A 17,385-nucleotide genomic window follows, 5' to 3' on the forward strand; every position below is an offset into this window, starting at 1 on the left:
GCATTCTCTTTCCATTCCAATTTATGTGACTAATTTAACTTGATACCAAGTTTGATAGAAGTAGTTTTTTTTTTTAAACTTATTATTTTAAAAGGTTAAAGGTTAAAACTTTTTGTGAGGCTTTCAATTTGTGTGGCTATTAAATTGAAACAGGAGTGAGTATTAACTTTCACTATTTTGAAAATTATTGTTAAATGAAAAATGGAGGACGTCTCCGAGTCTTTCACTGTACTTTAGGTTGGGATTCGGAGTAAATAAAGAGAAGAGAAGTGAAAAGACGAAAAGCGAGAAGTGGAAAAACGAAAAGCTCAGAATTTTCAAAGAAGATGCAAAACAAGCGAAGAAAATCAGAAGAAAAAGATATCCCAGTTGTGATGATAGAAAGCAGTAGTGAGGAAGAAGAAGCAGAAAAAGATGACAATTACGTTGGCGACAGTGATGAAGATAGTTGTGATCATTCAATGGAGAAGATGAAGAAGAGGAAGAGGAAAGTGGGTTCTGACAAAACTATAGGAGGAAATGGTAAAATGGAGTCCAAAATGTGTCATCAGTGCCAGAGGAATGACAAAGGCAGAGTAGTGTGTTGTTCCAAGTGTAAGGCTAAAAGATATTGTGTTCCTTGCATGACTCGATGGTAAGACTTTTCTTTCTTTTAGCCAAATATAGAAACTAGACTGATATTCTTTCTTTTAACCAAATATAGAAACTTTTGATGATGTAGGCATATTATATATGCCAATTTTGGAGGGGATTGGAGTACTTGACTATCATTCCGTGAGAGTTGTTGATGAATTTCCTGGATCATCTTTCGTGTTAACGGTGCGGGGATGCGCGTAGGAGGTTCAAGATTCTAGTGCTGAGTTAGGGTTCATCACTGATTGACCCAAGTACTGGTTGTTGGTGAAGTGAAGGGGTTTGAGGAAGCTGGCTCCAGAGAGCAAACAGTAGATACGAGAGGGTTAAAATATAAACGGGGCCGGGTGGGGCTGGGCATGGCAAAATTGTGGAAAAATGCGCAGGGCGGGGTGGGCTAAAACTTAAGCAAGTTAATGAGTGCCCTTCCCCACTCCCCACTTCCACCTCCGCACTGCCCCAGTTACATCCTTATTTTTGTTGAAACTTGTGTGCCTTTTTCCTTGGTAGTATTTGATTGAGTTTTGGTAGGCAGTGATCTATTCTTTGTTGTTGAGGTTGTAGGCCTAATTGCCTAACTTTAGGATTTGGATATTTGACAATTGTATGATACGACTTACAAGAGTGTTTCGGGGAACTAATGTATGATATGTATTCCATTTAACAAGTTCCTAAAGTTGAGCTCACCTTGGTGGATGTTTTAAACAAAAATAAATTTTAACACTACTTTTTCTGGTAGTTTTAAAAGATCTATTCTGACAACACTTGATAACTCAAGCATTTGACAATCGTGTAACAGTGCTGTCTTGCTAGACCAATGCTATTCTAAACTCGAAATCTGATTATTCATGTGGGAGCCTTAAATTTTTAAGGTTCCCTTTTTTTCTTTTGATTTGTAATTTTCTGAGGATTCCCCTCCGAAAAGAGAACCTGGTGTCTTCTTCTTGTTCTGATGATATAAATCACTCAGGTTATATTAACAGGTGTTTGTTTGTCTCGCCTAGCTGGGGTTTACAGTTCTAGTCTAGTGCTATTCTGTGGTTCTGATCAAAGCATTTAAGAAATGGGATATGGATATACTACTTGAATCATGTCACCTCACGTTTTCCTAGTGAGTTCATGATGCTGTGGTTTTTACAAGGTAGAAACATAGTTGCCAGCGAAGACCTCCAAGATGGTCCAATATAGTGCATATAAAGGTAGTGCAAAAAATTATTCAGGTCATGTCCGCCCAGTAGCCCATGTACTCGTGAATGTAAGAGCCAAGAGTTGTACCTCCATTTTGAGAAGAGCTCCTTCAGTACATCTCTGAACTACCTGAATTGCTCCCAGATATACATCCGAATTGATTACCAAATCAATCGTTGTGTGCTATGACCATTAGAGGTCTCAAAAGTTGTTTTCCAATGTTTAAGAACAGTAGGTGTGTTATCAGAGACTTTCAGTTGTTTCTATAATGTGCAAAGAATGAAGACTTTGCAGCACAGATACATGCACACAGTGAGAGAGAAAGAGAAAGCTAATACCTGCAAATGACTTTTTGGTGATCCTTTTTATGTGCTCCTAATTTTTTCTTTTTGATATGTTAAGTGATCTAAATGGTTATTTGAAGATAACTGCTTGTTGTGTTGTATGTAGCCTATGCCAACTGATTTCAGTAATCCAACTTTTGCTCATCAAAATGTACATTAAGCAACATCACGTGGAAGTAACACTTAGAAAAAAGATTTCAACTGAAGTGATGTGCTACAATGCTGATATACTTTGTAAGCTAATAGGAAATGAGCTGTACAAGTTTAGTCTTAAAAGTTTTTAGTATAGAATAATTTTTAAACTCTGGTTGCTTATTTTATAAGCTAATTTTTCTGATAAGTACTCATTTCCGAAGCTATTCTTGGGACCATATAGTCACTGTTTAGTGTTTATTGTTCATGATTATCTGTACTCTGGTTAGAGAATAAATAACGCCTTTCTAAAGGAGGCAAAAGGGTTCAACAAATTCATTTTCATCTGTGCACAAGTAACATTGAGATGTGCAACTTCGTGAATGGGCTAGCCTAGTGTAGTAAATTTGGTTTTGTTTTCTCCTGCCTTGTAATTTGTTTATGCACTTGTTTGTACAGAATAGCCACCCAGTTATTTTGAAAAATTGGCTATGTAAGGGATGGTTGGTCTCTTTATATGGCTTGGGCAATCCTTTCCTCTTGAGCTAGTTTTTGGGTTGTCTTAGACTTACGGTCCATTTCTTTAACATGGTATCAAAGCATGACCTATCCCAATTCTCGAATTCCCGATGTTGGGCCCCATATATTGAATTGCCCATGCTCTAGATATCCAGCCTTAGCGTGAGGGGGGTGTTGAAGAGTTCCACATCGGCTCTATAAGCAATGAGTGGTCTCTTTATATGGCTTGGGCAATCCTCAGGTCTCGAGCTAGCTTTTGAGATTGAGTTAGGCCCAATGTCCATTTCTTTAACAAGTTATGCCATCAAAAAATTTCTTCACATGTTCAAAAGATGTGAAGGATTTATGTAGCCAATGTTCAAAACAGTGTTGTTAAAGGTGCGCTTAAAGCGCGCTTAAGCCCTGAAGCGAGGTTCAAAACATGTTGAGCGCTTCGCCTCGCTTTGTGGGCGCTTCAGTGTTGCATCAAGGCTCTAAACCGTAATTTTCCTTTCCAATGAGTGTAGTCCTGAAAACAACAACAACAACAACAACAACCCAGTAAAATCCCACTAATGGGGTCTGGGGAGGGTAGTGTGTACGCAGACCTTACCCTTACCCCGAAGGAGTAGAGAGGCTGTTTCCGAAAGACCCTCGGCAAAAGACGACACTAAATAATTGATTCTTCACTTTATCATAATTTGTTTCCAATTTCTTTGTCCATATATTTGTTATTCATGCTTATAATTATTGGTGTTAGACTACATATACATATTTTTACTCTTTCTCTAGTTGCGCCTTTTTTCATTAAAGCCCACGCTTTATTTGCGCTTTGCGCTTAAAGCCCCAACAAACCTTGGAGCTTTTTTTGCGCTTTTCGCCTTTGATAACACTTGTTCAAAACGGGTAGCAATATGTCGGAACAATGATGAGGCCTTTGATTGAAATTGATCATAAAAATATGCTAATTCATCACAGCAAGATAACTCTGTTAATAATTTTCTTTTACTTATAGCCATTTTTAGCTTTAGATATCTGCCAAAAAAGAGCAGTAATCACGTGACTTTCTGTCATGTTATATGTATAAAACAAATATCATTTGTATTTGAAAAGAACAAGAATAACATATATAAATATTACATTTAATACATGTTATCATTGTCTCGATCGCCCCATCGATTTCTTCCAGTGACATCTTTTTTTCTGTAATGACAGTTTCTGATGCTCACTATCCTTTTTATAGCAAAACATGTCATCGTTTAGTCTTAAACTGTCCTGTATGTAGGTACCCTGGGATGCCAGAGGAGGCCTTTCTAAAAGCTTGCCCTGTATGTCGTCACAATTGCAACTGCATAGCATGCTTGCGGTTAGATGGGTTAGCTAAAGTAGGCTTCATTCAATTCTTCTCCTTGTCTTATGTTCCAAAAATTATTTAGTTATTGCAAATTGAGTGGTACTCTTGTTTGCAATACAGCATTTGATGAATGTAGAAATGAAGTTCAGTGATGAAGAAAAACTTGAGTACTCTAAGCACATTCTACGAGCACTTTTGCCTGCTTTGGAACAATTTAATACAGAGCAAATGATCGAAAAGGAGATTGAGTGCCATATTAAAGGTATTAAATCTCTCAATTTGGTATCTAGAAGGTTATAGATTTTTAAAGAGGTGGTCTCATTTAATAGGTTATCACATGCTATTGATGACTCAGATTATTGATGTGAGTGACTTAGTGTGATTTGACAAATGCTGGCATCATTAGATGAAGCCAAAAAGTTCTAAGTTGACTTGTGTTTACTTTTACTTTTCCAATTAAATGAGGCCATCACATGGGCTATTGAAGGACAAAAGGTTTCTCTTGTAATTATCCTTTTGGTAAGTGAAATAGGTCTCCTGAATATTTCTTGTTAGGAACAAAAGTAGGCCATTTCTACCGATAAAGTTTCATTCTTATTCAAAGGAATGATATACAACTAAGAAGGCTATGAGTTTTGCGGCTGAAATTCTTCGAAAAAAGGATTGTTTCAGTGAGTACCATTTCTTTTTTTGGGCAGGATTGCCAGATTCAGAGGTTAATATACGCAAAGCAAAATATGAGAAGGATGAACGCATTTATTGGTGAGCCTTCACAGTTACCTTAGACTGCAATTCGTCGATAAGTTTACAGAATAATGAATATCACCCGTTATTTGCAGCAACTATTGCAGTGCTTCGATTGTTGATTTACATCGGAGCTGTTCTAGCTGTTCCTATGAACTTTGCCTAACTTGTTGCAAAGAACTAAGGAATGGAAACCTGCAAGCAGATGCATCCGAAGTGAAGGTGCAATATATTGACTATGGACCAGGTTATTTGCACGGTAAACATTGTAGCATAACTCCAGCTAATAATGGAACTTGCACTGAAACTACTGAATTTAAATTAAGGGATCAGATCAAAGTGGCGGTGACATCTAAATGGAAACCCAAGGAAAATGGTGCCATTCCTTGCCCTCCAAAAGATATGGGAGGTTGTAGTAAAGGAACCTTAAATTTGAGATGTATATTTTCTGAGAATTGGATATCACAGCTGTTACTGAAAGCTAAAGAAATAGCACAAAAATGTAAATTGAAGGAAATGCATAATGATTCAGAACTTCACTGCTCCTGTCCAAAATATAAGGGTGTAAATGATACTTCCGGTGGCAAGCTACGTAAGGCAGCTGCTAGAGAAAATTCTGATGATAACTATGTATTCTGTCCAGCAGTTGGGGATGCTCAGCTTGCAAACTTGAAGCATTTTCAGTACCATTTGTTCAAGGGTGAACCGATAATTGTAACTAATGTACTTGATAGTGCATTGGGATTGAGCTGGGAACCTATGGTTATGTGGCGTGCTTGTCGACAATCAAAGAAGACTACCGATGTTTTAAATTGCTTAAATTGGTGCGAGGTTTGTCCAGTCATCTATTCTAGAACTGTGAAACATAAGCTAATGTCATTGCATCTTATTCTATGCCTGAATATCCTAATGCCACATGACTGGGAAAGCCTACTAATTTCTCCATTCTGGTATTGGTCTAGCCTTCGCTGTGTAGTTCAATGTCTTCATAGAACACAATCCTGACACTAATAGCTAAACATTTTCACGTGTCATGATTGGGATCTTATTAGCTGTGCTATTTCTGGTCTCTTTTATCTTCTTTGGTAAGTGTTATTTGATCTAGTTCCGAAACTTGATCTCATTGTTATATTTGTCAGCTTTATGACTTGTTCATTACACTGTGTGAGAGTGAAGTGGCCAAATTAACGAATTTTTACGAACTGGGTTTAGAATATTTTAATCCCAAGAGGACAATGTTTAGATCCAAAACTTGAACTAGATCTGACTAATTTCCAAGTAACCTCAACATACATTTTGGTTACTTCTCTGCACGAATTTGTGGTTTAAAGGAAACACATCAACAGGCAGGGTAACTTATTCCACATATTAATTTATAAAACATCACCACTCTTATAAATAATCATGGCGATGCTTTTTTACATTACTTTGCATGTTGGTAGCTCCTGTTTCTTGTCATGTCCCTTTCTGTTAAGTCTGTTTTAGCTCAAGTGCAGTATCTCATTTACAAATTCTAAGTGATATGTATCTAAGAAATTGATTATTTGAGTTTGTGTAAACATGCTTTGTCCTAATCGGAAATAATTGAGGTATATGTTCTGCTACATTATGTTTTCCATGTTCTTACTTCAAATTACTTTATCCTGGATACGTGCAGTTGGAGATGAATATTCACCAATTTTTCAAAGGGTACATGGAGGGTCGCTTTGACAGTTACGGGTGGCCTCAACTCTTAAAGTTGAATGACTGGCCGCCGTCTGGTCTATTTGATGAGCGATTGCCGCGTCATGGTGCCGAATTTTCTTGTTGTTTACCTTTTAAGGAGTATACACATCCTCAATATGGCTATCTCAATCTCGCCCTAAGACTTCCTGATAACTGTTTGAAGCCAGATTTAGGGCCTAAGGCATACATTGCTTATGGTTTTCCCACGGAGCTTGGACGTGGAGACTCAGTCACCAAACTACACTATGTTGTGTCTGATACGGTATGTTTAGATCCTTCAAATGTAGTAAAACAAGCTGCTGGTACTGCTGATATCTGGAGATCCTGGAAATATTAACATGCACTCTAATATTTTTGGGGCATTTCGGAAGAAGTTATGTTGAGAAACCTACAACAAAGCCATATCCGTGTTCTTATTTTTCTTTTTAATTATGTTTTAAACTTTTAGGTGAATGTCTTGATGCACACTCAAGCAATGGTCCCAACAGTTGAACAGCTCTCGGCCATAGAGAACTTGAAGCAGAATCACAAAGCGCAGGATCAGAGAGAATTTGTAACTGGTGCTAATAGGATGCCCAGGAGGATTAAGGATTCTGTCCCTAATGTAAATGGAAAATCTGACTTGGAAGGGTTGAACTTTTCTCAGGATAAGCAGAACTGTGATAGTTTGAAAGTTGAGAATAGTAATAAAGCTGAGAATATGAAGTATAGACAGCAAGGTTTGAAAGTTGAGAATAGTAATAAAGGAGAAAATAAGAAGAATAGCCAGCGAGTTGTAAAAGCAGATTGTGGAACAAATAAAATAGGAGAAAAATACCAATACAGAGAAGATAGTTCTCTTTTTGGGCAGAACTTGTCTGAACGATTTGAAGAGGAAGATGGTGGTGGTGCTCTATGGGATGTCTTTAGGAGGCAGGATGTTCCTAAACTGGAGGAATATCTCACAAAGCACTTCAGGGAATTTAGGCATATATATGGCTCACCGTTGCCGCAGGTAAAGAGAAGTGGGCAGTGCACTAGTCCTATTATGTGTTGTGCGAATGATGTTGAGGGTCCTTGCCATGCACTAGTCCTCGATGTGTCTCGTTTAGTGTTGAATTGTGCGACAATCTCATCTGAAATTTAAGCTTTTAGAGAGAGCATACTAGTATAGTTAACTATGTTATATCTCAAACATGCCCCCTAACGTGTGAGCCTGTTTTGTTTTCATGGACCAAACACGTGAAAATATTTTTTGATTTTTGGGTGGCCGTGAGGTTTGAACCCAGGCCCAATCTCTTCTTTGATATCATGTAAAGTGTGTGACTATCTTATCTAAAGGTTATGGTTTTAGAGAGAGTAGACTATTACTTAATTATACTATGTGTAAAACTAAGAATGCCTGCCCAAAAATCCTTGTTTAGTGAGTTCTGCTGTGGTTCATCCCATCCTCCCTATATAAAGAGATAAATGTATTTGTTCTTTTCTACCATGTCTCAGTTTGAAATCGAGTACCTGTCTTATTCTAATTGTTCTATTACAGGTTGTTCATCCTATTCATGATAAAACTTTCTACTTGAGCACAGAGCATAAAAGGAGGCTAAAGGAAGAATATGGTCATATTATTCTCCTAAGAATTGCCATTTCTTTGCATGCCTCATATAGAAAGCAGTTTCTGACGCTGCATCTTCTGTTCACTGTGTTTTCATGCTTTTCTTTTGCAGGCATTGAACCATGGACTTTTGTTCAAAAATTAGGTGAAGCTGTTTTTATTCCTGCTGGATGCCCTCATCAAATCAGAAATTTAAAGGTATGTAGTTGGTTAATCTCTCTATCCCATGTCATCATGTCGGCCTTCTAGATAGCAATTTTTTGTAGTATTAGGGAAGTCCAGTAGCACATAGAACTGTCATTTTCTTTTCTTTAGTTTCTATTTCAACAAAGTGTGCTTTTAGATTCCCGTCATAGTCTTTAATATTGCGTTAAAGAATCCTCTATCCTATACAGCTTCCTGAATGGCTCCTTCCCTAGTGCTTTATGCAATTTGAGAAAAGGATAAAAACAAAATTGAGTATTTCCAGCTTGAGTGTCTACGAAATTAGATTTGTATCTGATAAGATTAGGAATGAAGTTATTCGGCATAAGGTGAGAATGGCCCCTGTGGAAGATAAGATGCGGGAGGCGAGGTTGAGATGGTTCAGACATGTTAAGAGGAGAAGCACAGAAACCCCAGTTATGAGGCGTGAGAGGTTAGACTTGGTGTGTATGAGGATGGGTATAGGTAGGCCTAAGAAGTCTTGGGGAGAGGTGATTAGGCGGGACATCGCGCAGCTGGAGCTTATTGAGGATATGACCCTTGATAGGAGGGTGTGGAGGACGAGAATTAGGGTAGAAGGTTAGTAGGTAGACGAGCGTTTCCCTTTGTCTTCCTCCGTTCGGTAGCATTAGTGCTAGTTTGATATCTTTCTACTCTTCGATTGCTATTATTACATACTGTTCTACCTTTGCTTCGGTTTCTTTTATCATGTTGTTGTTTCTACTTGTTGCCATTACTTCTTTTCATCCTTTCTTTAGCCGAGGGTCTATCGGAAACAGTTTCTCCGCCCTTCCAGGATAGAGGTAAGGCTGCATGCATCTTACCCTCCCGAGACCTCACTTGTGGGAATTTACTAGGCATGTTATTGTTGTTGTTGGCCAGAAGTCATTTTCAGCAGTTTTAAGGAAGGATGTAAAACAGGATTCTGGGATGAATTGAAGACCAAAAAAGTTTATCAATCATCAAATGTTTAAATAGATAATTATGTCTTGATTATCTCAAAGTACACATCATTGGTAGGTAAGTTCTTATGGATTTATCTTTCTGCGCTGATACGGTTAACAATTGTGGGATCTTAACTTAGTGAACCACAAGTCTAGTACTTTTATGTTCTCAGCTCGATGACTTCTGGCAGTTCATCTTTTACAGTCCTGCATCAACGTCGCTGTTGATTTTGTATCACCTGAAAATGTGAATGAGTGCATCCGTTTAACTGAGGAGTTTCGGAAGCTTCCCAGAAACCATGACGCTAGGGAAGATAAGTTGGAGGTATATGGATCCTCATATCTTCTTTATTTATTTATTTAGGGATAAGAAATGCTCTTGACATGCTTCTGCCCTTCTTAACCATATAACATGGCATAACCTTTTCTGGTAATGTCACAACCAAGTGTTTAAACAGTTCCACCATCTATGCAGCCTTCACATAAGAGTCATTAATCTTAAATCCTCTGTTAAACTCCTGGTAATTACTTTCGTTATGTAGTTTGATGTTTAAGATTGCATGTCCCCATTACACTTTGCCAGCTTTAAAGTACAACAACAACAACAAAAAAAAAAACCCAGTGAAATCCCACACGTGGGGTTTGGAGAGGGTAATGTGTACGCAGACTCCTTGTGAAAGGAAGAGCTAGCTTTAAAGTATGCACTACATTTATGTTAAAATGATATCACTTTAAAAATTGGTACATATTTTATTTAATTTCAACTGCAATGTTAAATTTCTCTCAGAATCAAGTGTGTGCATGTGTAAAGATTATTAAAATCTGCCTGTGCGGCCTCAGGTAAAGAAAATAATTCTTCATGCGGTGAGCCAAGCATTGGATCATTTGGAAAAGACAACATTGTAAGATTGCTTCTCCTTGTTTCCCCGCAGTTATGCCCTCAGTTGCTTTTTGTTTAAACATGAAACTTAGATACTTTGAAAAACAACGTTAACTCATACTCCCCCGTTTCAATTTATGTGAACCTATTTGACTAGGCACGGAGTTTAAGAAAAAAGAGAAGACTTTTGAACATGTGGTGTAAAATAAGACACATATATTTTGTGTGGCTATATATTGTTGCATAAAGGTAAATTATTTCCAAATATGGAAAAGAGTCATTCTTGTTGCCATGGACTAAAAAGGAAATAGGTTCACATAAATCGAAACGGAGGGAATATAACTTTTTTTCCTCCTATGCGCTGCATAAATCTTTTGCGTTCAGTTCTTACTCTGGATATGCTTAAAGCACAATTTCATTTCTAATATTGTTAGCCATGGAGCTTTTATCATCTTGTGTTGCCATTCTTGACATGATTATTTGTGTCCCTTCTATTATCACCAACTCAGATAGTGGATCTTATGTCGAAACACAATCATTTAAAGACAAGGTTTAGATGCTAGTGGCGTCGTTACGGCATAATGCATTTGAGGGAAAAAAGTTGGAAGTTGGAACTGTCCTTTGTGAATCTCGAAGGATAAATATTTGTTATTTGTAGCCCCAAAGTGGGAAATCACAGTGGTGACTGCTGTTCCTTCTGGCTCTCTTGAGCATGCTAAGTAATCTTGTTTATGTATACTTTACATTTTCTTTTTTCTTTTTCTTTGTTGGATGCAAGTAGGACCACAGAAGGACACATTGCTGCAGGATCATCCTCATCGTCTGATAAGCAAAAGTATAAATGTGAGCCGAAGTCCGAACCTCGTTCATTTCCAAGTCAAACTTCATTATTTGGCTTGTTTTTCATTTTCTCTTTTCTAGGCTATGACAGAACCAAGTATGCCGAAATATTCCTCTGTTATGGAGGATCTATCCAGTAGCAAGGCTGCCAAAAGAGAAGAATGTACAACAAGTGAGGATGAGAAACCAAGAACTGCTGAAGTTAATCTACGTTCTCCACTTCCAGTTCTTGTTCATTTGTCTTCAACGAACCAGGTTTACTTCAATTGATAACTGACTTTTCTGGTTTAGCTTTTCCTTGTTACTACCGTATAGATTTATAAAATGAAATTTTACTTCCTACTATAGCAAAGGTATACACCCTATTTATTACCAAAATTATTTTAAAATATTATTTTCTATAGCTACCTTTTATATTTTATAGCAAAATAAGTATTTATGGTATATACTACCATTGAGTCATGAAATAAGGCATGAAATACGCTATTTATGTTTTTCCTCTCTTTCTTTCAATTAATACACGATTCTCTCTCAGAATTATTCTTCTCTTCGAGCAAAATAGGCCGAGTCATAGATACACGAAAGAGAAACAAATCATGAAAGAAAGCCTAAAAATCTCTAAATCAGAAACATGAAAGTACACCTATAATAAAAAAAAGGAAGCGGAGATACCTTGGGCGATGGAGAGATTGAAGGAAAGAGGGATTCGTAGCGTGGTAAGTAAGAGAGAAAAGAGGAAGAGGCGGTCGAATTGGAAGCATTGTAAATTGTAATGGAAGAGGTAGTGAAGCGATACAAGAAGTCTTGGCCGGAAAACGCCATCTCCGACGAACTTTCTTCTCTTCTTTGCTATTTAGAGCCCGTTTGTACATAAGAAATTTTTCCCTTTTTTTTTCAAAATATTTTCACTTTTTTTCGAAATCAGCGTTTGTTTATAAAATTTTCAATTTTCACTTGAAGATGCATTTTGAAAATTTTTGAAAATTTGAAAAACTCCAAAAAGCTGTTTTTCAAAATTTTCACTCAAATCACCCATAAAACTTCAAAAACAACCCAAAATTATATTCATGTCCAAACACAACTCTAAATTTCAAATACCATTTTCACTTGAAAAAGTTTTTCCCCCTATTTTGGAATTTTGCAATTCTTATGTCCAAACGCCCACTTAGTCACATACAATGATACAAATACATTGTATTCTTTACGAATTTAGTCAAACACATTGTATTTTTGTATAAATACATTTGTTTTTGCCTGTGTTTATGTATTTTGAAGGTCTGTATTTTTTTAATATAGCTGAATACACCTGTATTCATGCATACTAGTACATACAGTATATTGAAATACACTGAATACAAACATTAAAATAGAACAGAATATAAACAGTGAATACATTTAATTTTAAAATACTGTGAAATACATTAAAATACACTGAATACAAATAGAAATATAGTGAATACAACCTATGAAATATATTGAATACAACAGTAACAACATGTATTAGGAATAACTAAAATACTGTTAATACAAATACATTTGAGTATATGAATATAAAATAGCGAAAACAGTAGATACAAACATTGAATCTAATGAATGCAATGAAACACACTAAATACAAAAATTAAATACAACAGTTATATACAACTGAAAAATCATTCTAATTAATTGAGTTGATAATGAGGCATGTTAGAATTGATTTTGTTGAGTTATATTAGGAGTGCATCACATTAATTGATATTATTTCCGTTATTAGACAGCTGGGTATACCTATTTTTAAGGTGATTACCGTTACTGTATTCATGAATACATGGTGCGAATACATGTGAATACATGCGCGTACAGTTGGACTGCCCTGATTTTAGGCGCTTTTGATGCTGTATTCACGAATACAGCCGCGCGAATACATGTGAATACATGCGCGTACAGGTGAATTGCCCTGATTTTAGGTGCTTTTTGCTGCTGTATTCATGAATACATGGCGCGAATACATGCACGTACAATTGGACTGCCCTGATTTTTAGGCGTTTTTTGCTATTGTATTCATGAATACAGCAACGCAAATACATCAAATACACTACCGTAACAACTGAATAGTAGCTATAAGAAGTAATTATGTATATGGTAGCTATAAGAAGTTAATAGCCACTAAACAATAGTGGTTTCTGAAAATTCCTATTTATAAAATATGCTTTTATTGGCAGGCTCAAGAAAGTACATCAGTTCCAAGACAAAACTTAAAGCAGTCCATCAATATAGAAGATGTGGAATCAACTTTCCACACAGTTCAGTCATTCTTGAAGTCTTTACCAGAGCAGTATTCCAGTTAACAATCAGGCCTGCAGAGCAACACTGCTTCAACCCAAACACTTGCAAAGGTAATATTTGAATGCTCAATCAGAATGTCTTTGGAGGCATTGGCTGACCCAATGCATGAAAAAGAAATGTGTGGTGCAATTGTTGCTTTAGATGAAAATCCCTCATCGTTTAGCGATGAACAAGCCAAGCAATTGGTAAAACTTAAGTATGAATTCCCTTTCATGCTTGAGAAATGGAGGGACTTGGCACAAGCTGAATCAAGTTACCAGGAATTCTTGACCAACTTTGAAGAGGATAGGAAAAAATTGGATAATTGGATTAGATCAGAAGCAAGGTTGAAGTCGGAATATGTGAAAAAGGAGGAACAAGCTAGAGATTTGGAAGCAGCCCTCCAAACTATAAAGACCAGGCAGAAAGAAATCATGAACGAAAGACAAGAAGGTTCTGAAGAGGCTCAAAGAATCATGTTGTTAGTTCAACAAAAAGCTGGCAATATAGAGAGCGCTAGAACTGAATTGGTAACAACAAAAATGCAGATGGATGGCTTGCGAAAGAATTGGTCCAACTTTCAGTCTTCATTCCCATAGGTCACAAATCATAATCACAACTTTCACGCCCTTCTATGGTAACAAATCACAATTGTTTAATTTTCTGGACTTTGCGCCTTCAGATAGGCCTATTATGGCTCCATGATTTTGGAAGGTGGAGATAAGTCCACTGTGTACATGTAAAATGTAGGTCTTATGGCCAAACTTTGGCTTCATCATTGCGTTCTGCTGGAGCACCAAAACCTTTAGAAGAATGAATTAAGCCATCTTTCTTTTTTCCGAAAACTATTTAATCCACTTGATAGGAAGATGTGGAGGTCGAATATTAGGGTTGTAGGTTAGGAGGTAGTTGAGTCGTGCCTTACTTCGTAACATGGTGGGACTAGCCATGTAGGGTTTTTGTCTAAGATAACTAGTGGGAATGATGTGGCTTACTATTTCGCTTTTCAGTGCAGGTCCTATTTACTAGCGATCGCTTTTTCTTTACATCTTTCTTCTAGATTTCATGGTGTTCCTATTTTTCTTATGATTGTTGTGGTGATACTAATATTGTCTCCCTTTACTTTACATCTTTCTTCTGGATTTCATGGTGTTCCTATTTATCCTATGATTGTTGTTGTGATATTAATATTGTCTCCCTTTTTGCCCTTTTGTCTTTTTTTTTTTTTGAGCCGAGGGTCTTTCGGAAACAGCCTCTCTACTCCTTCGGGGTAGGGTTAAGGTCTGCGTACACACTACCCTCCCCATACCCCATTAGTGAGATTTTACTGGGTTGTTGTTGTTGTTGTTGTATTTAATCTGCTGCAACCTAGTCACATCCTTATTTATAGCTTGAACTGTCTGCTATTTGGTTTACTTGGGCAGATGGCTTTACATATTTGTAAGAATTCTAGATTCGAATATTTTCCCCCCATTTTCTATTACCTGAATCGACTATTCCAAAATTTAACACTAAATGGTTTTAGTTGATTATCATAGTTGAGATTGGCAAAATAAATAAAGTATTATTTATGTCTTATGTTTTCTTCTTAATTAGATGGACTTTGCGTTGTATTCATATATTAGGTTTTCTTCGTAAAAATTGTGTTTGTCACCCCCATTTAACATATACTCATTTTTTAAATTTTCTTTAACTTGTACTATTGTTTAAACAATTTCAGGTCTTTTTCTCCTCTTTCTTCTTCTTCTTCTTCTTCTTCTTCGGGTAACCGAGATTTTATATGGTGTTTGTGAACATATTTTAAGGTAGTTTATGATGTTTACAGTGGTGAGCTGTTGTGGCGCTTTTTTTTTACTATTGCTTAGGGTTTCTTCTTGTTCTTTTTCTTAATTGCAAAATGGATTCGTTAGATTTATTGTTGTTTTGACAAATTGATGATTGAAGTTTGTTCTTGATGATATTTGGGGGGTTATGTTTCAAATTTGAGCTCATTTGGAGCAGATTTAGATATTAAATCGTATATTGGATTGTTAAAATTCGAAAAACAAATTTCTGTTTCTTGGCAATTTACACTTCAGGCCTATTTGGCCTTAAGTGAATGAAAACGTTGGTTGAATTTCAGACATTTTGGCCTTAATTGCATCTTAAGTGCAATTTTTCACTTCAGACTTATTGACCTAAGTGTAGGAAAACGTTTGTTGCACTTAAGAACTTTTGGCCTTAAGTGCATTTAAAATGAAACTTTTAACTTCACACTTATTGCCCTTAAGTGCATGAAACTATTGGTTGCACTTCAGACCTATTTGGCTTTAAGTGCATCTGAAGTGTAACTTTTTCACTTTAGACTTATTGGCCTCAAGTGTAGGGAAAACATTTGTTGCACTTCAGACGTTTTGGCCTTAAGTGCATCTGAAATGCAATTTTTCACTTCAGACTTATTGGTCTTAAGTGCGTGAAACCATTGGTTGCACTTCAAACCTATTTGGCCTTAAGTGCATCAGACCCGATGAGTCTAAAGTTGATCATAAAGTAGGTAGGCTTGCAATTTGTTTTGCCAAGTGAATACATGTTCAATTGTGACTCCAAAATCGAGTATAGTTGCAAAAGCCCCATTTTCTTCCTAAACTAGGTGAAGGTTAGCCCGTGCTGAGCAAGGGCCCAATCTATAATGTAGAAATTAACATAAATTGATTTAATTAATGATTTAACTTTTCTTTTTTTGATATTTTTACTTAGATATATTTCTTTAGAGAAATATTTATAATTTTTCTTTAGGTTCCTTAAAAATTACATTGTGTATATATATTTACAATTTATGTACAAAAATCATGATAAAAAAGGATCGCTTAAAGTTAGGCTATAACCACTATCCCCCCCCCCCAATTGCCCTCCTCCCCCTCTTACCCTCACATCTATTAGTTATAAAATTCCCCTAAAATCACGTTTTCATCCCATTTTCAAAAAAGATTTCAAAGTATTTTTTTCATACAAATCAACCCAAATATCTCTCTCTCCCTCTCTCTCTCTCCATCAATATTATCTCTTAAATTGTAGCAACAGAGGATTCGCCATTGACAACAATTAAAAAGCTCTGAATCTTTGAATTCGATATTTGGATTTTACGTATTTGTGACTTATTTGGATTAGGTGTTTTAGCAAACGATTGAGAAAATCCTTCAGAGTTTATATCTCAATTTCGAGGGAGATTGATTAAGTTTAGAGTTGGTTTTAGATGAAATTTCAGAATGAAACTTGAAGAAGAAGTTTCAGAATTGTATCACGATTGTATTAGAATTGTATCAAATTTGTTTTAGAATTGTATCAAAATTGTGTCTGACTTGTATCTAATATATTTAGACAAAAAATAATACGTGATACAATACTAATACAAGTAAAATATAATATTATATTTGTAACGATCCGACCGACCTTCTTACTTTCTAGATCCCCATTCCCCTAGTTAAGATTTTCCGTATATTTTTTTTCTGTTTTATGACTTGCGGGGATGGTTGGTTTGATTTTGGAAGAGTTCAGGTTAAATTCGGAACACTTAGTTCCATAATAGTAGCCTGAGGTGGTCAAGTTTGATTTGAGTAAACACTTTGAGTAAACGACCTCAGAATCGGGATTTGAAGGTTCCAATAGGTTTGTATGATGATTTTGGATTTCGGCGTGTGATCACCCCCCAGCTATGTCTCATAAGAGGTCTAGCGGTCGTTGCAAATATAATCCGGTGTACAAGCCCGGAGTCGAATCCCACAGGTAAATAACATACTAATTACAAGCAATAGTTTTGCACGAATTCAAATAATCAACCTTCAGAAATATTATATAACGATTTGATAGTTTACTAACTAAGATCAAAGTAATTAAAAATGCAGTAATTTATAACTAACAAAGCAAATGTTGCAGACAAGATTTGGAAAAGTCTAAGGTTATGATTTCCCCTATTGTCGGAATCTTTCCCGCTACGTTTTCTATGAATTTGCCTAAATATTCTCTAC

The 17,385-nt window shown here is 36.3% G+C and overlaps 1 protein-coding gene across 22 annotated transcripts; it reads left to right on the top strand.

Annotated features, from left to right (window-relative positions):
- The first annotated feature begins 185 nt into the window (after nt 1–185).
- Nucleotides 186–14,440, top strand: LOC107760914 (lysine-specific demethylase JMJ29). Of its 22 annotated transcripts, XM_075241566.1 has the most exons (16): nt 186–634; nt 4,081–4,180; nt 4,270–4,411; nt 4,848–4,911; nt 4,989–5,152; nt 5,540–5,724; nt 6,551–6,880; nt 7,067–7,612; nt 8,141–8,213; nt 8,322–8,407; nt 9,296–9,433; nt 9,563–9,682; nt 10,198–10,259; nt 11,019–11,080; nt 11,169–11,332; nt 13,279–14,440. In XM_075241566.1, the coding sequence occupies exons 1-11, from the start codon at nt 327–329 to the stop codon at nt 9,350–9,352; spliced, it is 2,055 nt and encodes a 684-aa protein (XP_075097667.1). In that variant the 5' UTR covers nt 186–326; the 3' UTR covers nt 9,353–9,433; nt 9,563–9,682; nt 10,198–10,259; nt 11,019–11,080; nt 11,169–11,332; nt 13,279–14,440. The 22 variants fall into 22 exon arrangements, with proteins under 22 accessions (XP_075097667.1, XP_075097659.1, XP_016434524.1 ...); XM_075241558.1 differs by having other exon boundaries at nt 4,989–5,724; nt 11,159–11,332; XM_016579038.2 differs by lacking the exon at nt 9,296–9,433 and having other exon boundaries at nt 4,989–5,724; nt 9,549–9,682; nt 11,159–11,332.
- Nucleotides 14,441–17,385: the final 2,945 nt, after the last annotated feature.

This window comes from Nicotiana tabacum, chromosome 21, assembly GCF_000715075.1.
Source record: "Nicotiana tabacum cultivar K326 chromosome 21, ASM71507v2, whole genome shotgun sequence".
Classification (NCBI taxonomy): domain Eukaryota; kingdom Viridiplantae; phylum Streptophyta; class Magnoliopsida; order Solanales; family Solanaceae; genus Nicotiana; species Nicotiana tabacum.